Below are 21,370 nucleotides of genomic sequence, written 5' to 3'. Positions count from 1 at the left end.
GCACAGCCACCTCCAGGAGCAGGAAGCAGCCTCCACTTACCAAGCTTTGTGGTTAGACTTTGGGCTCGATTCCTTTAGAAACACAGATGGCTGGCAGGAAAAAGGAAGCATGAGGTGATGGCCAATCCTGCCTTGCTTTTTCCAGGAATGTCTGGGGAGGATGGGTGTGGAGAGAGGCGAGTCGGGGGCAGGGGAGCCTCTGTGGAGTCCGTGAATTGCTTAATTGGGGTCATGCCAAGCTCTTAAAAGCTACTCGCTTAGCATTGAGGCTCCAGGCATGTGTCTGTCCCTGACCAGCCAGGCCTGGGCAATGTTTCATCCTGGGCCTCCTGGGGCTCAAACTCCCATTGAGATTTGGTTGTAGGAAGGTGGAAATGGGGACCAGAGACTGAGACACTTTGTCCACCGTCCTCCATCCAAACCTGCCAGCCCTTCTGAAATGCGCCTCTGCAGGCCTGGGACTCGGTCTCTGCTTTGGGCAAAATGAAATTCCTGAGGCTTTGACCTCCCTCCTGGAAGGGCACTGAGTAGCTGAGGGGGGAAATCTCTCCATTTGTGACTGTTTCAGACCAACCCCACAGCGCCCCCTTTAGATTATTAGTGCTGAGCTATCCTGCTGAACCTCCCAGCCTTCACTTTACAGCAGAACCATAAACCTCTCTGGATCAAGTTGCACAAGCACTGGCCTTTGTGCTTTGATATCATTAGCAACAGTAGAAAAGGAAAAAAAAGAAAAGAAAAAGAACCATGAGGTTGCGGGTTTGATCCCTGGCCTTGCTCGGTGGGTTAAGGATCCAGCGTTGCCATGAGCTGTGGTGTAGTTCGCAGATGTGGCTCGGATCCCGAGTGGCTGTGGCTCTGGCGTAGGCTGGCAGCTACAGCTCCAATTAGACCCTTAGCCTGAGAACCTCCATATGCTGCGGGAGCAGCCCTTGAAAAAGGCAAAAAGACAAAAAAAAAAAAAGAAAGAAAAGGTATGAATTGTGGTGTCTTGGGGGCTCAGCAGGAGGCAGCTTTCCTGTGGGGGTGTGCTATCTCCCTGCCTTTGGGGACCTGTTCTCTGTACTCTGTCTCTCCAGTGACAGTGATGAGGGAGGTTTCTGAGACCTTAGGGACCACAACTTAGAGTTAAATAGCACCTTAGCCTTCTTCACAAAGGGCTTTCCCAGACATACTTGCATTTCAGCCCTGCAAACTTCCACCAAAAAAAAAAAAGGCAGCCCGAGAAACCAGTTCAGTGAGGTGGCAGGACTTTCCCTGTCACACAGCTGGTCCACGTGAGTGCTGAGCTGTGACTTCAGGACCTCTGACTCCCCGCCCACAGCGGGCTCTGCCAGGCGGGGAGAATGCAGGAAGAAGGGCTCCCCAGGGAGCAGAGGCATCCAAGGCCATGCTGAGAGGTGAAGGAGTGGAAGAATGTGACTCCCTGGTGGGTGTCACTGGAGTCACACAAGTGGATGGTCAAGGTTTGGCAGTCCCCAAAAGAAGAGGGGCCATCGCAACCCTCAGAAGGGATTGCATTCTTAAGTGGTTTAGAAGCCCCATTAAAGAAATCAAGGCTGAGGGAAACACTTGGTATTTCTCTCTCTCTCTCTCTCTCTAGTTAAAAGTCATGGCTTAGGAGAGGAGGGAGAGCATGGGAAGTGATCTACGGGGCTGGCGCCAAAGCTCAAACTGTGGGTCCCTGGCCTGTGGGTTACCAAGTCCGAGTGAGGGCTCTGGCTGGGAATGGAGGAATCCAGCAAAGGCAAGAAAGAACTTCTTAAGTAGGAGACTTGCCCTCACAAGTAGACTTTAGCCTGAATTCATATGGAAGAAGAAAATTGTCCAGGTAGCACCATATACCCTAGAGAACCTCTGCAACAAAAGCTACCATTCTGGGGGTGATGACTAGGAATGATCAAGAGAAAGTGACAAGCAAGAGGATCATAAATGCCATTTTTTGTAACTATGACTAGCAACCTAAATGTCCATTGACAGGAGTGGATAAAGAAGATGTGGTACATATATACAGAGGAATATTATTCACCCATAAACAAGAATGAAATAATGTCATTTGCATCAACATGGATGGATCTAGAGATTATACTCAGTGAAGTTAGTAAAACAGAGAAAGACAAATATCATATGACAGCACTTATATGTGACATCTAATAAAAAATGATACAGGGGTTCCCTTTGTGGCTCAACAGTTAACAAACCTGACTAGGATCCATGAGGATGCAGATTCGATCCCTGGCCTCACTCAGTGGGTTAAGGATCTCATGTTGCCATGAGCTATGGTGTGGGTCGCAGACACAGCTCTGATCTGGCATTGTTGTGGCTGGGCATCGGCCTGCAGCTGTAGCTCCAATTGGACCTCTCGCCTGGGAACCTCCATATACCATAGGTGTGGCCCTAAAAAGCAAAAGCAAAAAAAAAAAAAAAAAAATACGGAAGAACTTATTTATAAAGCAGAAACAAACTCGCAGATTTCAAAACCAATCTTGTGGTTACCATAGGTGAAACTGTTGAGGGGAGGGAGGAATTGGGAGGGTGGGAGTAACTTACACACACTACTGTATAAATCTAATGATTTACAGTAACCTACTATACAGCACAGGAAAATCTACTCAGTAGTCTGTAATAATCTATATGGGAAAAAAAGATTGGATGTATTTATATATGTATAACTGATTCACTTTGCTGTACACCTGAAACTAATGCAACATTCTAAGTCAACTATACTTCAATAAAATTTAAAAAATTTTATGACTACCAATACATGTTGGTGATAAAAGGGAACCTAAATTTTTAACATAATGGGCTAAACAAAAATCCAAGGTATCACTGATAGAACTCAGCCTTGAATTTCAGCAACAGAAAAGCTTACTCTAAAGGAAAAATAAAAGGGGAGGCCAAGACTACAGGGTATCTTTAGGGGGCAGCTCATGTCTAAGGAGGAGGTGGCAGCCTTCCTTCATTTGTTCCTCTGTTTAGCCAGTGTCTACTTTACCTCCTGTGAGCCTGCACCATTGTCGATATGCGTGAATAAAACAAAGTTCCTGCCTTCATGGAGCTAATGTTCCAGAGGAGAGGCGGAATATAAACACGTAAATTAATAAATAAGGTTGTTTCAGATTGTGCCACACGAGTGCCATGAAGGGCCGAGGCAGGAGCAGGGAACGCCGTGCTTGTGGATGAGGGTCGGAAAAGGTGCTGAGTGATGCACAGGCTCCAGATCTGCAAGGACCCAGAGCAAGAGCAGCCCGGGCAGAGGGAAGGACGAGGCTCTGGGGCTGGTTAAGAAACAGCAAGAAAGCTAGTGTTCTGAGCACGCGGCAGAGTGTAAAAGATGTCAGGACACTGTCAAAAATCAGACCCTGGAGGGCCTCAGCATTGGATAGTATTTTAAAATGATAGAAAGCCAGTGCAGACTTCTAAGTCGAGGAGTGATGGCTGTGGGTGAAAAGAGAAATGGTTGTGGGAGATGTGCCCGCAGGCCTCTCAGCCAGTCTGAAAGCACAAGCAAAGGTCTTTCTGATAAACATTACAAAACTGAAACAGACAAGACCTGTTCATAATGGCCCATCAGAAGGGTGAAAGGACATCGGTGTGGCTGCTGGGGTGTCTCTCGAGTTCACATGTTCAGAGAAGGTGTCTAAAATGTGTCCTCCAAGGAGCAGCACACAGCCAGCCGAGACCCGAGTGGGAAAGGGGCATGCGTGTGAGTGAGCACGGCTGCAGCCAGCACCACTGGGGCTTAGAAGGCAGACACCAAAAACAAGAAGACTCTTTGCTTTTGTTTGGTAAATGCAGAAAGAACAAGAAAATATGTAAGGGCAGAATAAAGCCACTGCCTAGGCTAAGTAGCATTCAGTGATTTGCTCACCTAGTCAAACATTTGTTGGGCATCTATCATATGCCAGGTAGTCTTTTACGTGTCAGAAATACTACAGGTAGCAAAGCAAACATCTCCATCCTTAGAGCTTAAGCAGGCGAGGGGGTGCAAGAGAGGACATAAAGAAAATAAAGAAGTCAAATTCTTAAAATATTCGGTGGCAGTAGACGCCTGGAGAAACATAAAGCAGAGAGGGGGAATAGGAAAGTTGGGGGTGCGGAGTGATTTTTAAAGAAGGTCATTTCATTACTTGGCTTTTATTTCGAGTATGTTGGGAAAGCCATTGGAGGGTTTGAGTAGGGTAATGACGTTATCTGACATTTTAAAATAATGACTCTGGTTGCTCTGAGAATAGAGGTAAAGGACAAAACTGAACAGTTTGCAACACCTTCACGGCCGTCACCCTGCCAGTGGCACCATCCTCTCTTGCCTCCATTTTTCCAGGATGGCCTGAGGAGGCCATTGCCGTGCTGTAGGCAGAAGAAGATGATGTGATATGAAAATCCTCAATTCCTATTTTGTTTCCCTCTTACCAGAGGACAGAGAAGATGAGGAGTCAGATAGTGTGAGAAAAAGAATGTGTGTGTATATATGTGCATGTGCGTATGACTGGGTCACTATGCTCTACAGCAGAAATTGGCACAACATTGTACGTCAACTATAATTTAAGAAAAAAAAAAAAGGAAAGAGAAAAAAAAGGTGAGGAATTCTCGTCCGTTCGCATGAAAAACATCTTAAGCATTTGCCACAAATGGAGGCTGGGTCCAGAAATAAGTGTAGCCAGAAGGTAGTCACTTCGAGGGGGGGGGGGTTGCGCGTGGAGAGGACACCTAGCCTGAGAGCCACCGAGAAGGACTGCAGGGGAGGTGGCTCAGAGTTCGAGTCTCAGAGGAGAGGATGCTCTCGATGCCGTCCGAGCGACCAGGTGCTGAGGGCGAGCAGTGAAGAAGGTCCTCAGGCAGTAGGTAGGGGTTGTGAGGTCAGGATTCCAGAAGCACCATCAAAGCAGATAAAGTTGCTGAGCACGAAAGCAAAGGAAGGAGCAGGGAAGCAATCGATAAACCTGAACTGAAGTCCTCAGGGAAGGTGGGAGACTGTCCTGAGAGGCGAGGGAGGGGGTGTGCAAGAGCCTTGGACTGGAAGGGGGGCAATTGATGCCCCTTTCTTGCCTTCGGAGTAAGAGCAGTTTGACGGATCAGCATCCACTGGTGGTGATATCATCTGGGAGACAACTTGGATTTGCTAATAGGTCGAGCCCAATTGCAGTCTCCACCTTTTTGAGAAGGTGTCTAGGCTGGTTGATCATGCTCAGAGTGTACGTGGATGTAGTTTGACTTTGTAAGAAGGTCGATGGACTCTTAGTCTTTAGACAAGGGGGAGAAACACTGTGTGGACAGTAGCTCAGTTCAGTTGCTTCATAGATGGCATGAAAGCTATACCCCAAAAGTCTAAATTCATGAGGACAGTGCCTCTCTGGGTCAGTGATGTCAGGCCTTCTAAACCCTGCATTTCACCCCCGCCCCACCCTCTCATTTAAACATGAATATCTCAATATTGCCCTCCACCACTGAGTTTATCTCCTGTGCCTTTCCACCAGAGGACGTGGTTTTGTAAGTACTTTCATCCGCTTGGCTTCAAGAAATGTTGATACACCCTTTCTCTGGTTAGCTTGGCCTAGAGGAAGGTCTCTAATGGCTTGATTCTGCTTAGCCTTTTTTTTTTTTTTTTTTTTTCACTGACCTGGATGAAGACAGCAGAGCTGGTTATCCAATTTAATGTGACATGGCATAGAAAGAGAGCCGATTTTTTGGATGAAAGGGTATGAATTCATATGTCTCTCGGTGGATTGGAGCAATGGTCTGAAACTAGCAAGATACACTTAATAAGGACAATGGAGTTTTCCATCCAGAGTGAAATATTCATGAGAGTGTAAACCAGAGGAAGATCATGGGTCAAGAAACCTTCTCAGGACTTTTTTCTTGTGGACTGACTGGGTTTTGTTTGGTTAGGATTTTTGTTTGTTTTCACTTGTCATTTCAATACATGACCTTAAATCGCAGGCACACATACCTGCACGTAACACCAATATAAGCTGCAGTGATTTTTAAAAGAACGAGGTCTACATCAAAGCAGCAATCATTTCATTCTTTTATAGACCACATCTTCAGTGTTTGCAGTTCTGAGTGCCCTTCTCTGAGGACAGTGACAAGCTAGAAGGCCCCCAGAGGCCCCTCCCATAGCATTTGGTGCTCAGTTAATAAATATTGGTTGAATGGATGGTGACTTCAGTGCTTGGGATGGTGCCTCAGGTCCTGTGAAGGAAGGATGATACTAAGAAAGAGGAAGCTTTCAGACAGCTCTCTTCAAGTATTTGCAGAGCTCTCAAGCAGAAGAGGGATTAGATTTATTTCATGTTTTTTCCATAAGCCAGACCCCGCACACCAGTGGGTGACTGCTTGGGTCAATTTAAGAAAGAATTTCCCAGGGCTCTTCTCCAGCAGTGCCATAAAAGCTCCTGGGACAAGGACTATCTCCCTCAGCCCATTGGTTGACAGAGGCCAGCACCGGGCTAGGGTGTGCAGGAGGGATCTGGGGTACAGCTGACTTAGTGGCCTTCCAGTCTCTTCCAGAGCTGAGCTTTTCCTTCTAGTAGGTCCAGATCAATGGTGCCTTGTCTTTTCAGCTTTGCAGAATCAACACTGCAAGGGAAACTATTACACATACTTTAAAAAAGGTTTACTGGAAACTGCTAAGGATACTGCCTGGAGTTGGGGAAAGCCCTGTAATTAATTGAGCCCCCTTTAAGTCTTGCATATTTTTTTTTTCTCATCTCATCCTTTTGTCAATTGGCCTCATGAATATTTTTCATAAAAGGAGTTCCTGTTGTGGCTCATAGTGTCTGTGAGGATGTGGGTTCGATTCCTGGCCTCACTCACTGTGGTAAGGGTCCAGCTTTGCTGCAGGCTGCAGCATAGGTTGTGGATGCAGCTCAGATCCAGTGTTGATATAGCTGTGGCATAGGCCTCTAGCTGCAGCTCCAATTCAACCCCTAGCCCGGGAACTTCCATATGCCTAAAATAAATAAATAAATAAATAAATAAATATTTTTCCTAAAGGAACTGACCCCAAGTAAGAGTTAATCTAAAAATCTTTCCTAAGCCTTTCAGTTTTGCTTTCTTATAACAAGTAATTATTTGAATATGATCTCTGGTCAGTTATATTATTATAAAACTAGAGAGTAATCTGTTTTGAAAAAAATTTTTTTTGCTTTTTATTTATTTATATATTTATTTATTTTTAGGGCCACACCCAAAGCATATGGAGGTTCCCAGGCTAGGGGTCGAATCGGAGCTACAGCTGCTGGCCTGCACCACAGCCACAGCCACTCGGGGTCCAAGCCACGTCTGCGACCTACAGAACAGCTCACGGCAACTCCAGATCCTTAACCCAGTGAGCAAGGCCAGGTATTGAACCTGCAACCTCATGATTCCTAGTCCGATTCATTTCTGCTAAGCCACGACAAGAACTCCTGGAGGTTTGTTTTTTTTTTTTTTTTTTTTTTAAGTTGAATCAAGATTTCAGAAACCATCGTATCTGATGTGAAGGAATAGACTTTATCTATTAATCTTAGGTCCCAGGACGTCCGCATCTTGGAGCTCTCAGGCTTCCACCCTTTCTCCTTATCCGCTCAACCTGCCCCATCTGAGAAGAACAGAAGCCCAGGACTAGTTGGAAGCGTGTAGATTCAAGCCCACAGCCTAGACCTGGGCTGTGATGTCATGTGAGCAGCAGAAGCTGCGGAGGCCCTTTAACCTGCAGGACGGATGAGGGAGGCCGGCTGTCTAGAGAAGGTTGCATGGCTGCAGGTGAAACACCCTGAGCAGCAGCAGCAGGTCAAGAACACAGACTGTGGCTTCCCCGACTTCCCTCTGCTCTTCCCTGTAGACTGTGTGGGAGGACAGCTGCTGGTTTTGTCCCTTCATGGTCAGCTTTTGCTCTTTTTTCTCACACAGAAAATCCCCCTTCCTTTTTTGCCCAAAGTCCCCCATCATCAGATGCCTGCTTTTCATCCGCTGAAAGGTGGACAATAAGGGTCTCATTCGAGACTCTGCACTTAGAATGAGAAATCATCAGAGCTGAGTCCAGACATCACATTTCTTTGGTGCGTTTTCTGGGGCTGTCTGAGTTTAGCTTTAGGGCCACTAACATGGAATTTGATCTTGGGAGAGTAACTTAACCTCCCTGAGTCTCAGTCTCCTCATCTGGAAGACAGGACATTTCAGGGTCTTTGGGAGATTTTAGACTCGGTGCACAAACACCCAGCCCGTGTCTGGCCTGGAAAGATGTTCAGTAGGTCATAGCTGCAGCCACTGTCAGTAGCTGTCATTCATTCACACCATCTTTAATCACGAGTTGTAACTCTTGAGTATTTTTTTTTGTCTTTTTTTTTTTTTTATGTCCTTTTAGGGCCATACCCGTGGCATATGGAGGTTCCCAGGCGAGGGGTCTAATCGGAGCTGTTGCCACTGGCCTACACTACAGCAACGCCAGATCCAAGCCGAGTCTGTGACCAACACCACAGCTCATGGCAACACTGGATCCTTAACCCACTGAGCAAGGCCAGGGATCGAACCTGCAACCTCATGGTTCCTAGTCGGATTCATTTCCGCTGTGCCATGATGGGAACTCTGAGTATTTTATTTTTTTAATGGTGAGTAACAAAATTATTTTTTATTAAAGTACAGTTGATTTACACTGTTGTGCCAATTTCTGCTGTACAGCAAAGTGATCCAAATATATATGTGTGTGTGTGTGTATATATATATATATATATATATATATATAGGTATATGTCTATTTTTATGTTCATTTATTCATATTATCTTCCATCATGTTCTATCCCAAGAGATTGGATATAGTTCCCTGCGCTGTACATATTTTATTCTTTTTTTTTTTTTTTTTGCTTTTTAGGGCTGCACCCGTGGCATATGGAGGTTCCTAGGCTAGGGGTCTAATCAGAGCTACAACTGCCGGCCTACACCACAGTCACAGCAATGCCAAATCCTTAACCCACTGAGTGAGGCCAGGGATCGAACCCACAACCTCATGGTTCCTAGTCAGATTCACTTCCACTGCGCCACAACAGGAACTCCCATATTTCATTCTCTTTATTATTCAAAACTTTAACTGTGGAGGGAAGTCTGCCTCCCTTCACGTGATGAACCGTGCCTAGGACTCTGCGAGACTGAGGGGAGGAGGATGCTGTACTTTATTTATAATTATTCACTCTGGTCATTTGCTGGTGAGGTAGGGGGGCGGGCTCATATCTGATTGAAAACCAACAAGGGCGGGAACACAACAAACCTTCCTTTCCCAGAGTTGGCTTTTCTATTTCGAATTGGGTTGTTGTTCTTAAAGACAAAGAAACGGAAGCTAAACTATAATGTCAGAATTTGCAGTGGTTCTTTTCCAAGGTGAGTTTTTGCCCTTCAGAGCTGTGGTGACACGGACTGCACTCTCCTGAAATTCTCTGCCCTGAGAGAATTTGATTAGTTGGGCTTGAGGTGGAGTCAGAGGACCATTTTCTTGCTGTCTTTTCAAGCTTGTTAAGCATGCTTTTAGCCTGTCTCCACTGACCTCTAGGTAACTTCTAGTCATCGATTCCAGCGCTGCTGCCGTCTGCCTCCCGTGTCATCTCAGACTCCTGTGTCTGGATCTCCAGGTCCCAGCCTCTGCCTAGGGACCATCCACAGTTGTCTTCCACTCTGTCTGAACCTGTCTTCTTTTTATTTTTTTTCTTTTTAGGGCCTTACCCGCAGCATATGCAGATTCCCAGGCTAGGGGTCGACTCGGAGCTATAGCTGCTGGCCTACACCACAGCCACAGCAACTCAGGATCTGAGCCACGTCTGCAACCTACACCACAGCTCAGGGCAATGCCAGATCCCTGAGCAAGGCCAGGGATCGAACCGCAACCTCATGGTTCCTAGCTGGATTTATTTCCACTGCGCCACATGGGACCTCCTGAACCTATCATCTTAATCTCCACACGTCCTCCCTTCTGTCCCCAAGCCCTCCTTGTGCCTGATTCACAGCGTTTCCCAGACCCTTTCCCCTCTCCCTTGAGCTATGTAGTCTGTCATCTTTAGGGTCAAGCGGACAAGATTTTTCAACTGATTTTGAATGTTAGCCCGTGATTTTGCTCCACAGCAGTGGTTCTCAGTGGCTGCACACTGGAATCCTTTGGAAGCTTTTGAAAAATTCCTGGTGCCTGGGTCCCCTCCCCAGAGGTTCAAATTTAATTGCTCTGAGATGTGACCTGGGCATCCGGATTTTTAAAGTCCTCCCAGGCGTTACGCAGCCAAGATTGAGAACCACTGGTCTACAAACTCATTCAGTCCCCAGGCTGAGTGTACTCTAATGATAGCTCTGTTTGTACCCGAACAACCTGTATATCACAGTGTTTTGCATAGTTCATGTGAGAATAGAAACATCAAGTAGCGATGTCCACTTTGTGTTAATTGGGTAGATTTGAGGGAATGAAATAGTACGGCTCCTTTTTTTTTTGAAAAATTTAATTCACAGTACACCTCTCGGCTCACTGGACAGCAGCAACAACTGACTTTCTTTCTCTTTTTTTTGGTCTGTGCCCACAACACATGGAAATTTCCAAGAGAGGGATTGAACCTGCACCACAGCAGTGACCTAACCTGCTGCAGTGACAACACTGGATCCTTAACCCACTCGGCCACTAGGGAATTCCAGCTTTCATTACACTCTCAGAATGTGTCAGGCACTTCTGAGCTCATAACATTCACCAGTGCATTTTAATCCTCACAACAAGCCTATGAATGAGCCCTACTTTTTGCCCTCTCTGAGTAACAAGAATCTTGGAGTTCCCTAGTGGCCCAGCAGTTAAGGAGCTGGCATTGTCACTGCTACGGCTCAGGTCACTGTTGCAGCATGGGTTCGATCCCTGGCCCAGGAATCTCCACATACCATGGGTACAGCCAAAAAAATAAATAAGCCGAGGAGGGCATTAAAATAAATTTAAACAAAATGAAACAAATCAAGCACCCTGAGGTCCAGAGAGGCTTGTCCTCTCACCCAGGGCTGCACAGAAAACAGTGCTAAACTTGAGCCTTGGGCACATCGTATGCCAAAACTTCACTGTTCCTCCACCCCCAGCAAAGAACAACTTAACCAAATAACTTCCGGGAAGATAAGGATGTGCCTGCTTTAGCTTTGGAGTTGAAGTCTTTTTCAGTTGGGTTGCATTCTTCCGTATATCAAGCGCCTCCATAAATTTGATGTTAGATTCACTCCCAAGCTGCCTAGGTATATCCAAGGCCAGGAGGTCATGTCCCAAATTAATTTCTTTCATGCATTCAGGAGACATTATTTTAGAAAAGCATCTTGTTTCTAGCCTCTAACCTAGCACAACTTACCCCAACTTTCCTTAGTCTTCCTAATACTTCTCTGGGGAACTGAATAGGCAATGCTACCCCCATTTTACAAAAAGGAGCACTGGTGTGCTAAGTATTAACTATCTACTGTATATTAGTAATAGCTGCCACTAATTGAGCACTTACTATGTGCAAGGTTCTGTGCCAAGCTCTTTATATCCTGTCTGGTAATCCTCACTTTACAGATGAGGAAATGGAGACCCAAAAAGGGGAGCTGCTTGTCCAGGGTACTACAGCTGGTAACTAGGTGCCATGTTTGTTTGCTCGTTTATTTTTTAACTTCCTTATGAGGAAAATTGCAAGATGTGGCCTTCGTTTGCTCTCCCACCATAGCCTGGCCAGCCTCTACTGTGCGTGCAGTGGCATCTGAACAACCATGGCTGGAATAAGCCATTGAAGCATAACCTGAATTTTCTTTCTGTGTGTCGAATGGCCATTTAAGAGTGATCATGAAACAAAGGATTTTCTGCCAGCCTTGAATATCATACTGAGGTCAAGCAGGCTATAAATATTCCTTCTCCAGCCATCCCAGTATGAGGCTGCTTTGGCGTAAACAGCCCCTGAAGGTGAGAACTGGCTCTCAGGGCAGTTTCACCCTCCATCCATCTCGGCGCTGCTGTTTCTCACAGTTTCAGATTAATGACTAGAACTCTGCCACTGCTGCTGGAGTGCTTCTTTATTGCCACAAACACTAAATGCTTAGGACAGAAACCTGTCGCCCCTTCTCGCTAATTATGACCGTGCCAGCTCATTCTCTCTTCCAGCATGTAAATAGCCTTGGTATTTTCTGGTTTGTTAAAATATGTACACACACACACATACACACTCACACAATTCTGTAGGGAGAATAACTCCTTATACAGAACTAGCTTGGCAGTGTGGTGAGCAGATGGAGTCTCAGGGAAAATAAAGTACCTGGCGGCCTATGTCAGGGCAGCAGGTCACTAATTGAGTGCAAACCTCTCTTTTTAATGTTGTTTATCCCCCTACAGGGCATACAAAACCATTGAGGATGATGACTTGAAGTTTCCCCTTATATACGGAGAAGGCAAGAAGGTAGGCACCGCTCTCAGGCTGTCTCTGCGGAGCGCATGGCAATCTGTGTGTTCCACTCAGCATCTCATGATTTCATAGCCTTGACAACTGGAAAGAATATCCCCTCCATCATCCTTCAGGCCTCCTGTCTTGAGGGTCCGAGGAGGGGCACGGTTGGGGGATGGGGGTGGTGAGCACAAGGGACTCAAGTCGGTTTTGTGAAAATGACAGTCCCCCCTCCCGCCATCCTGTTCTCAACCCATTTGAATAACTTTTTACAGCATTTAAATACGGCCACTTTCACATCCATCATCTCATTGTGCATCTGACAACAAGCCACGAGGCAGGCAGAGCTCACTGTCTTAAATCCATTTGGTAGAGGAGGCAGCTGGGACTCTGAGGTCAAAGCCGTTCAGAGTCCCACGGCTGGTGAGGGCTGGTACCAGGTGTGGCAGCATGTCCTCCACCTCCTTCTAGTGCCCTTTCATTCCTCCCTGGAATGCTCCTCCATGGCAGCTTCTCCACTTGCCCCCTGGAAAGGGGATCCAAAGCTTCACCCCCATTAAACCGGAGGATCCCATGGACCAGGTCCCAGGCGGCGCTAACAAAAACCACCCATCACCAGCCCCCCCGGGGCCCCAGTCAGCATCAGTCATTGCTGAGCCGAAGGAAGGCTGTCCATCTTTAAGTGGTCTCTGAGCAGACACCGGAGGGGGTTGCAGTCCTGGAAGAAGCTTTGAAGCCATTTCCCAGGAAGAACAGACACCTTCTGAATCACTGCATTCTTCCTTCCGAACACGATTACATTTCAACTAGGCACTGAGAGTTCCAATTAGAAGTGAAAAATGTGGTCACATTAAGAAGAATCTTCCACTGAATTTTTTTTCAGCATTTGATAGCTTTTATCAGGAAGAAGTGACTCATAAGAAAACTGAAGGATGCTTTCATGGGCAGAACGTGTCGGGAGGGCAGCGGGTAGGAGGGGAGAGAGAGCACACAGAGGATAGGTTTGGGGCTCCGTGTAGCCCAGCATTGATTTCATCAGAAGGAGGCATTTCTTGGGGAGAAACGAAGCAGGAATATTTCATCAGTAAAAGCATCTCTCTTCAAACTAACCTGCCCCTTTTCTGGAGATGGATCCTTCTCCCTCCCCTCCCTGGTTGAGAATCACGACAGGGAAGGACTGTGTTCCTGGTAGGATGACGTGTGCCTCTCGGTACAGGGGGCCCATCAACGTGTATCCCTCAGCTCAGCTCTCTACGCCTACAGCTGCCATTCTCCGTGGTGCTGAGATTCTCAGTATCACCCTGCTGCTACCCAGTGAGTTCCAGTAAGCTCAGGACCACATCCTGTGGCCTCTGTATCCTTAGGACCTGTGTGGCTCGGAACCTGACACGTGGCAGGCCATCAGTAGATGCCTAAATATTTTAAGCTCTTCAGTTGTGTTTGGTACACTCGGTGCAACAGGAAAATGGACATATGTGTTCTTCGCAGAGGATCAGATGTTAGACTGCAAGGAGCAAGTTTTTCCCAGTTCAGCCAAAAAAATGCACTTTCCCCAGACATCACGTTTCTCCAGTGCTTCAGTTCATTAGGGCTGGACAGTTCTGTGATACACATCTGACAAGTTCTGTCATCGTACCTGTTGACCTAGTTAAAAACCACCGTGGCTCCAGTCTTCTCCGGGCATCCTCTCTACCAGAGTGGCCCACCACCTCTGTCCCAGGACTCCGTGATCTCTTGAGAAAGCCTTAAAACTGCAACACGAGTTCTGCCTAGATCCTTTACAGGGGTTTTCTCTTTCTTCTCCACACATCTGCCCAGAAGTCTCAGAATACTTCCACTGCCCTTACTTTCCACTTCATTTCTGCCAATGCGTGGAAGGACTTGTGTGGGTAACACCTATATACTTTGTAAACTGAAATGCCCAACCATGCTCTGTCCAGCCAGAGAAAGTGCCCCAGCAGGGAGAAGAGCAGAAGGGCTGCAAGGCACTCAGAATGTTGATGCTTAGAGTTGAACGTGTCTCAGCTCAAGGGGAGCTGGACCAGCCTCCCAGCAGAGCAGTGCCTGAGCGGGGGCCCCAGGCTCACATCCTGTGTCTGCAGCTCAGCCCCTTTGATTCTTGCCTTTAAAAGATGTGTTATGGTTTCATTTCCATTTCACTGTAAACCTGGCCACCTTCTGATGTGAAACCAGCTCCAAAATCCACAGCCTAATAGGGAAAGGAGGACGAAGATCATGGTCCTGTGTTTGATCGTAACATCTTGGCATTGATACGTTTACTCTTATTACCCGAGCATTAGAGGGAGGATTCGAGTTCAGGTCTTTGAACCACGACGTTACACCGGATATGGTCTCGATGACGCAGGTGTTAGGCCAACGGGGGCTTCAGTCCCCCCAGCATGACGTTGACCCCATTTCTCTGCGCTTACCTGTCTTGATGCTGTCCATCCTTCTGCACCAAAATTTGGTGCCACTTCCTCCAGGGAACCTTCTCAGCAGCATTTGTACCTCCTTTGCCCTCATATAATCCATTACGTGTCTTTTAGCACGTGGCCATATTCTGTGTATTGTGAATTAGACATGTACCTCTTAAGTCTCCTTATCAAGTTCCGTTATGGTAGGGACAAGGCCTTAATACTTGTCCCCCACAGCACAGTGCCTGCACATAGTAGGTGATCAGTAAACGTTTGGGTGAATCAAACCCTGTGCCATCCCAGGGTCTAATGAGGCTGACGGTGTAGGCATTAGTCTCATAGTATTGCTTCCTCACAGCATTTGGAAAACCATTTAGAGAAAGCTGCAGACGGTGTGGTCTCAGCGATGAGGTCTCTGTGCCATTACAGCAAAGTGACATTCTGTTCCTTTCCACCCAGAGGGAATTTGTCAGGATCTTCCTAGCAGGAAAGGTTGGAGAGTTGCTAATGGTTTAATTTCTCCAGCCATAAAGGAAAATGTATCGGCCTTGGGAGGGCGGGCTCTGCCTCTGACCGTTTTGTATCTTGTATCACAGCACTAGAGACATAGCTGGTGTTCAGTAAATATTTGAAGAACGGGTACATCTTGGCTGGCTAGCTGGCTGGCTGGATCCTGTTGGATTTGGCTTGAACTGATTTCAGTAGCTATAGACATCATGGATGTATAGTATTTAGTTTATGGGACACCCTTCCCTCCAGCCTCTGCAAAAGAAACTTGGAACAAGACAGAAGCAACCCATTCAGATTAAGATAACTGGTGGAGAAGCCCGCTCCTCAAGTATGTAAGTGACCTTGGTGGGCTCTTCCTTGGACACAACCCACAGAAGTTAGCAGCCAGGGCCACGGAGCGGGACAGGAAGAACTGGAAAGTCATTGCTTCTCTCTCAGCCTGTGGCAGCTCTGCAGTGGCGGGGAGGCTTTCTGTGTGTGTGTGTGAGTGTTTCTGATGATCCTCTGCTTATACTCCTAGGCCCGAGTCATGGCAACTATTGGAGTGACCAGGGGACTTGGGGACCATGACCTGAAGGTGCATGACTCCAACATCTACATAAAACCATTCCTGTCTTCAGCTCCAGAGGTACCACATGGGGTTTTTGTTTCTCTTTTGTATGCTGTTTTCTACATGAGTCCTCCCGTGACTCATACTCATATTCAGACAGTAGCCGATTTGGGCCACAGGTGCTTGTGCAGTGTCTCTCGTGGCTATTTCTTTTCCCCACTCCATTCTCACTTTGTCCCGGTTCCTACCCTCATCACCTCCTGCCCAGACACTGAAGCCCACCCGTCCCCCAGGGGCATCCTTTGCCACCTCAGTCCAGCCTACGTGTTGCCATCAGGCCAGTTCTCCTAAACAACTGCTCCTCCGACACTCATTTGCTCAGAGCAAGCGAGCACGTGAGTAAAGCTCAGAGGTAAAAGCCCGGACTCCTTCATGTGGTGTTTAAGACTTGTTATAGTTTGGTTTCTCTTTTTTTTTTTTTTTTAATTTTAGGGCCACAGGTGCAACATATGCAAGTTCCCAGGCCAGGGGTCAAATCGGAGCTGCAGCTGCCAGCCTGTACCACAACCACAGCCACAGCAACACCAGATCTGAGCTGTGTCTGTGACCTACACCACAGCTCACAGCAACACCGAATCTTTAACCCACTGAGTGGGACCAGGGATTGAACCCACATCTGCATGGATACTAGTTGGGTTCATTTCCACTGAGCCACACTGGGAACTCCCTTGGTCTAATTTTTTTTTTTTTTAATTTGACCTTTAGGGAGTTCCCCAGTGGCTCAGTGGGTCCAGCATTGTCACTGCTATGGCAGGGGTTCAATCCCTGGCCTGGGAACTTCTGCATGCCATGGGTGTGGCCAAAAAAAAAAAAAAAAAAATCTGATCTTTGTTCCCCTACACCAGGTGGAATGAACTTGTTATTTCTCGCATGTGAGCTTCGGTTTCCCATATTTACTCAAACTATCCTTTCTGCCTAGAACGTGCTTCCTCCCCATCGCCAAACATCTACATTCATTTCCCTCTTTGCACTTTACTTTAAATGCTTCTCCTGCTTTCCCCCTCCCCCAACCACAAGTCATGTCTGACCCTACTCCAGAGACACATGCGCCGCTGCCTCTTACAGTGTTTTCGCCTCCTGCCTGGTCGCGTGGTGGTTCGTGTGTACACGTTATCCTTCCTTAGATTTTCATTGCCTCAAAAACGTGTATCAGTCCATTGATGTTTGGAGAAGGTACACTAGCAAGTTGTCATAGATTTGGTTAAAAAAATCATTTTTCTTATAATACAGGAAACAATATCAAGTTCTGTTTCGGGAGATATCATTTAGAAAAGATTTTGCTTCTGAGATACAGAAAACTCTAATAGTAGTTTAGGGTATATTTTTCTCACATAACAAGGGGGCTGGAATTTGGTGGTTGTCCATGGGGGTGCAACTCCTCCAGTGTCAGCGCTGGCATCTCTGTTCCTTTTTTTCCTTCATGGTTCCAATATGGTGGCAGCAGCTCCAAGCATAGCATTTTCATGCAAAGCAGGAAGGAGGGGGCAGCCTATCTGTCCCAGCAGATATTCACTTGCATCTCATTGGCTGAAACTGTGTCACATGACCTCCCCGAGCTGCCAAGGAAGTTGGGGGAGGGAGAGAAGAGTTTCCAATTTCTACAGTAGAGGAGAGCCAGGGAGGGGTGAGTCAGGAACCAGTGGTGTTTGCACACTGTGTGATTAACTCTTAAAGCAGTGCCTTGCCCTGGAAAAGCCCAGACTGTCTAGATACAGCTCCATCTGCATGTCCTCCCCAAGGTGCTGCGTAGGCCCTTTGTGTTAGAAAAGCCCACTCGTGCTAACTCAAAAAAGGGGAGGTCAGGGGGAGATGCTTCTTTTAATAATATCAGAAGAGATGTTTATCATGTCCACAGGAAGAACCCCTGAGGAGCCAGGCTTTATGGGAGGGAAGATGGTCCTGGAATCAGGGCAGCCCTGCGAACTTGAGCAGTGCAATCTGTCACCTTCGTGAGGTGGTTCTGGCACCGACGTGACCAGATGCATCTCATACATCTCCGCTGCCGGGCAACCCAGTTTCTCCCTCTCTCAACTCCACATTGCCTTAGAGGCATCTCCTTGGCCCTACTCCCCTTTCCTACTTCCCAGCCTAGAGCCTGCCCCTTCGGATTGTATGTCCCCTCCGGAGTCACTGATGGCACCACCCAGGCCACCCCTTTGGCAGGGCTGAGAGCAGGGGCATTTCCTTCAGATACCGTGATTGCTGAGGCTGACATCCAAAATATCTCTTGCCGCAGGAGGTTGAGAGGCCCCTGAGAGGGGAATGTCCAGGAAATATCCAGCGTGGGAGACACATACATTTCCTGCCATCACCTAGGTTTCAAGTGAGGTCAGCTTGGTGGAAACCACAATTAGCCTTTGCAGACATCTCTTTCTTAGCCTTCATGAGGAGGACCTTTGCTGCATAAAGCATCCAAGGTTCCCTGGAAGCGGGCAGATCCCTGTGCCCTCTAGTCTGGCCAGCATAAGGATCCTTGAATTACTGCTGAAACTCCTCTTGGACAGAGAAAAACCAAGAAATACTAGCCTCATGGACTTCTATCTGGTCCCCCTTGGGAGAGAGGCATTTATCAGGCATATTAAATGGTACTGTCACCTTTCTACTTTCCAGAAGTCACAGATGAAGTGGGATTCATGCTGGGGGCCCGTTCTCAGGAAACACTAACCACTTTGCTCCTTAAAGCAGAATGAAAACCTTCTCATCCTCCCCTCCGCTCCCACTTTCCATAGAAAGTGAGAGGTTTGGTTTGGTTTTCAGGAGAATGGTCTCTATGCAGTTAGGTTCTAGATCTTTCAATAGCCAGGGGGGCTTCTGCTGAGAACCCACAGAGCCAGACCGTAGGTTTAAAACTCGGGCCAGCATGGGAGACTCCTGTGGGACTGATGAAAAATCCCAGTGGGTTGATCAGAAACTTCATGTCACCTGTCTGGAGTGATGCGGATTTGCATGAAACTGGCAACCTCTGGCAAAATTTAAGTGCTCTTAGGAAAGGTACAGAGTTGAATAAAATGTAGAGTTTTTATGATAACAATAACAAGTAGCATTTATTAACCACATAGTCTGGGCCAAACAACATACTTTTTTTTTTTTAATGTGCAGTGTCTCATTTAATCCTCATAACAACTCTGTGAGGTATGTCTCGTTGTTGTACCCATTTTAAAGATCAAGAAATTGAGGCCCAGGGAAGTAAATTAACTCCCCGATGGTTATATGTAGTTATTAACTAGCGAGATGATCAGGCTCTGGAGTACAGGGAGAGAAGCTGAGTTCAAGGAAATTCTTGGGTCAGTGTCTAAGAGACCCAAGTGTCTAAGAGTACTGTTTCAAAGGGCTCCGAAGATTGTACCTCTGTCTTGGGACCTCAGTGGCCTGAGTTTCTCAGAGAAATGTGGTCTCAGACTGAAAATGATGGCAGAGTAGAAGCAGTAACTGGGAAAGACAGGAACGGCCTTTCGTGTGTGCCAACCGAGGCCAGACAGAATTGTGCAAAATGAGATTGTGCACCTATAATTTAGCCTAATGGGTATGTAGTGTAGATCTCAAGATTCCTTTGCACGGGATTAAAATTGTTGTACGTTTTAAATGCTTCCAGATGGAGAGGCCTTAGCCGGAGCCAGGAGAGGGGGAGGAAAGTTAGAGGGACGAGGTGGGAGCAGCTTGAATCAGCTATGATGGAGGAGCGCAGAAGAAAGAAGAGGGGTACAGCCCCCCTAGTCCCAGTCTTGGGGCAGAAACTCCTTCCCCTGGGCGGTGGTGACACAGGGGGCCTCTGCTGGGAACCCGCAAAGCCAGGTCAATGTATATAATGCTCCTCAGGAAGAATAACTGCCTCCCTTCCTGCTTTCATTCCCCCACCCCCAGCCCAGGCCTGCCCTGGCTCTCTAACCGTGACTTCCTCAGAACATTCCCCTGCTATGCTTCCTCTTTGCCAAGCATGGATCTTTATTTCACATTTGGGTTCTAACTTTCAAACTCAGCTCAGTCTGGTAATTTTAATGGCTGGGGCTGGGGCTGGGGGTGGGGGGGGTGGGAGCTGGAATGTGATTTAATTCTAAGAAAAAAGGCTCAAAAATCTTCTTGGAAATCAGCGTTGTTCCCATTCATCATTGTAGCTCCTAATTCGATTTGATGAGTTCAATAAAAATAAATCAAAACCATGTGGCGCAAATTTACGTAAAAAATGCACAGGGGTTTAAAAATTAGAGAAGGGTTTCTAGCCAAACACATTTTCGGTTCTCGCTGAACACAAGGCGCTGGAAAAATCTCCAGTTTGCCAAACCCAAGGAGCGGCGGCCAGGTTTGCTGAGCCCCCCCTCGTCTCTTCCAAAGTCGAAGGTAGGGATTTCCGGCCAAGGACTGAATTCCACCAGAGGCCCCACCAACCCAACCCGGCATAGGAAGCGTCTTGACCCTCCCCTGGTCCACGGCATCTTTTCTCCATGTAGCAGGCGCCTCTCCTCCTGTAAGAGAAACATCCCCCACCAGGTCTCCCATCAATGAAGTTCATCACCGTTCCACTCGCGTGTATCACCCTAGAGAGTTGGAGTGGAGAAGGAAAGGGTTTGTGCAGGCAGAGGCCCCTGTACCTTCTTTGCCAGCACTTCTCCCACCCCATCCAGCACACACCTCGTGTCCTGTTCCTCAGGCAGCGAGGCCGGGCCTGCAGCCCAAACCCCAGATGTTCTCCACCCCTCGCCCCTTTCTGGCCTGTGACAGGCCCTCCCTGGAGCTAGGATTCCTCTCAATGACTTTCTCGCTTTCTGGCCTCCACTCCAAGACTGTGCTGTTGCCTTTAGGCCCCTTCTGGGTTCTGGGAAGAATGAGGTCTTTTTCTGTCTGGGGGCTGCTTTGCTAAGCCCACCCCACCAACTCAGCAGTCCCCCTCCCCCTTGGCCCCCGCCAGACCGAACCACAAGGAGCCCGATTTTTCTCTCAGCTTCGTTTTTCCTAGAGGGAGGCCCCATCATGGCTCAGTGGGTTAAGAACCCAATTAATACCCATGAAGACGCAGATTTGATCCCTGGCCTCCCTCAGTGGGTTAAAGGAGACGACGTTGCTGTAGCCGTGGGGCCTGGGCATGTTCTCTCATAGTGCGATGCCTTTGGGCCTTGGTTGACTACAAAACAAACCACCCCAAACCATGGACGAACAATGTATTCTTGTCCTTCTTACTTCTGGGAGTTGAACGGGCTCAGCTGGCTGGTTCCTCCTTGGAGTCTGTTGCGTGGTCACAGTTGGCTGTCAGGTGGGGCCAGCATCATCTGAAGACTCAGTGGGTGGACGTCCAACATGGCTCGCTCACATGGCTGGCAGCTGATGTTGGCAATCAGCTCTGGCCAGGGTCTCTTGAAACATTTGCTCCTGGGATGTTTCCTCTCAGAATCCACCTGCCATGCTATGAGAAGACAAAAGCACCTGGAGAGCCTGCGTGTGGCTCCCTCAGCTGAACT

General features: G+C 47.5%; 1 protein-coding gene and 1 long non-coding RNA gene across 5 annotated transcripts in view; one reads left to right on the top strand and one right to left on the bottom strand.

The window, feature by feature from the left end:
* Positions 1-21,370, top strand: part of PPM1H (protein phosphatase, Mg2+/Mn2+ dependent 1H) — a 272,860-nt gene that overhangs the window by 218,945 nt on the left and 32,545 nt on the right. For both annotated transcript variants that reach the window (XM_021091936.2, XM_084956249.1), the window contains 2 exons: positions 12,338-12,401; positions 15,831-15,938. In XM_021091936.2, the coding sequence (XP_020947595.1) occupies positions 12,338-12,401; positions 15,831-15,938 (172 nt within the window). The remainder of the gene's footprint in view (positions 1-12,337; positions 12,402-15,830; positions 15,939-21,370) is intronic.
* LOC146403301 (uncharacterized) overlaps positions 18,937-21,370 on the bottom strand; it is an 83,239-nt gene continuing 80,805 nt past the window's right edge. For 2 of the 3 annotated variants that reach the window (XR_014803498.1, XR_014803500.1), the window contains exons 2-3: positions 21,093-21,315; positions 18,937-20,380 (exon numbers count right to left, since the gene is read on the bottom strand). This is a non-coding gene — a long non-coding RNA (uncharacterized LOC146403301). Of the gene's footprint in view, positions 20,453-21,092; positions 21,316-21,370 lie in introns of all 3 variants that reach the window. The other variant, XR_014803496.1, reaches the window with a different exon arrangement.

The sequence above is a fragment of the Sus scrofa genome, chromosome 5 (assembly GCF_054392235.1).
Source record: "Sus scrofa isolate SSC_HxYL_T2T_F1_AM1 chromosome 5, Sscrofa_HxYL_maternal_Yorkshire_Landrace_v2.0, whole genome shotgun sequence".
Lineage (NCBI taxonomy): Eukaryota > Metazoa > Chordata > Mammalia > Artiodactyla > Suidae > Sus > Sus scrofa.
Note: the sequence above shows the minus strand (reverse complement) of the source record. Positions and strands in the feature narration are given on the sequence as shown.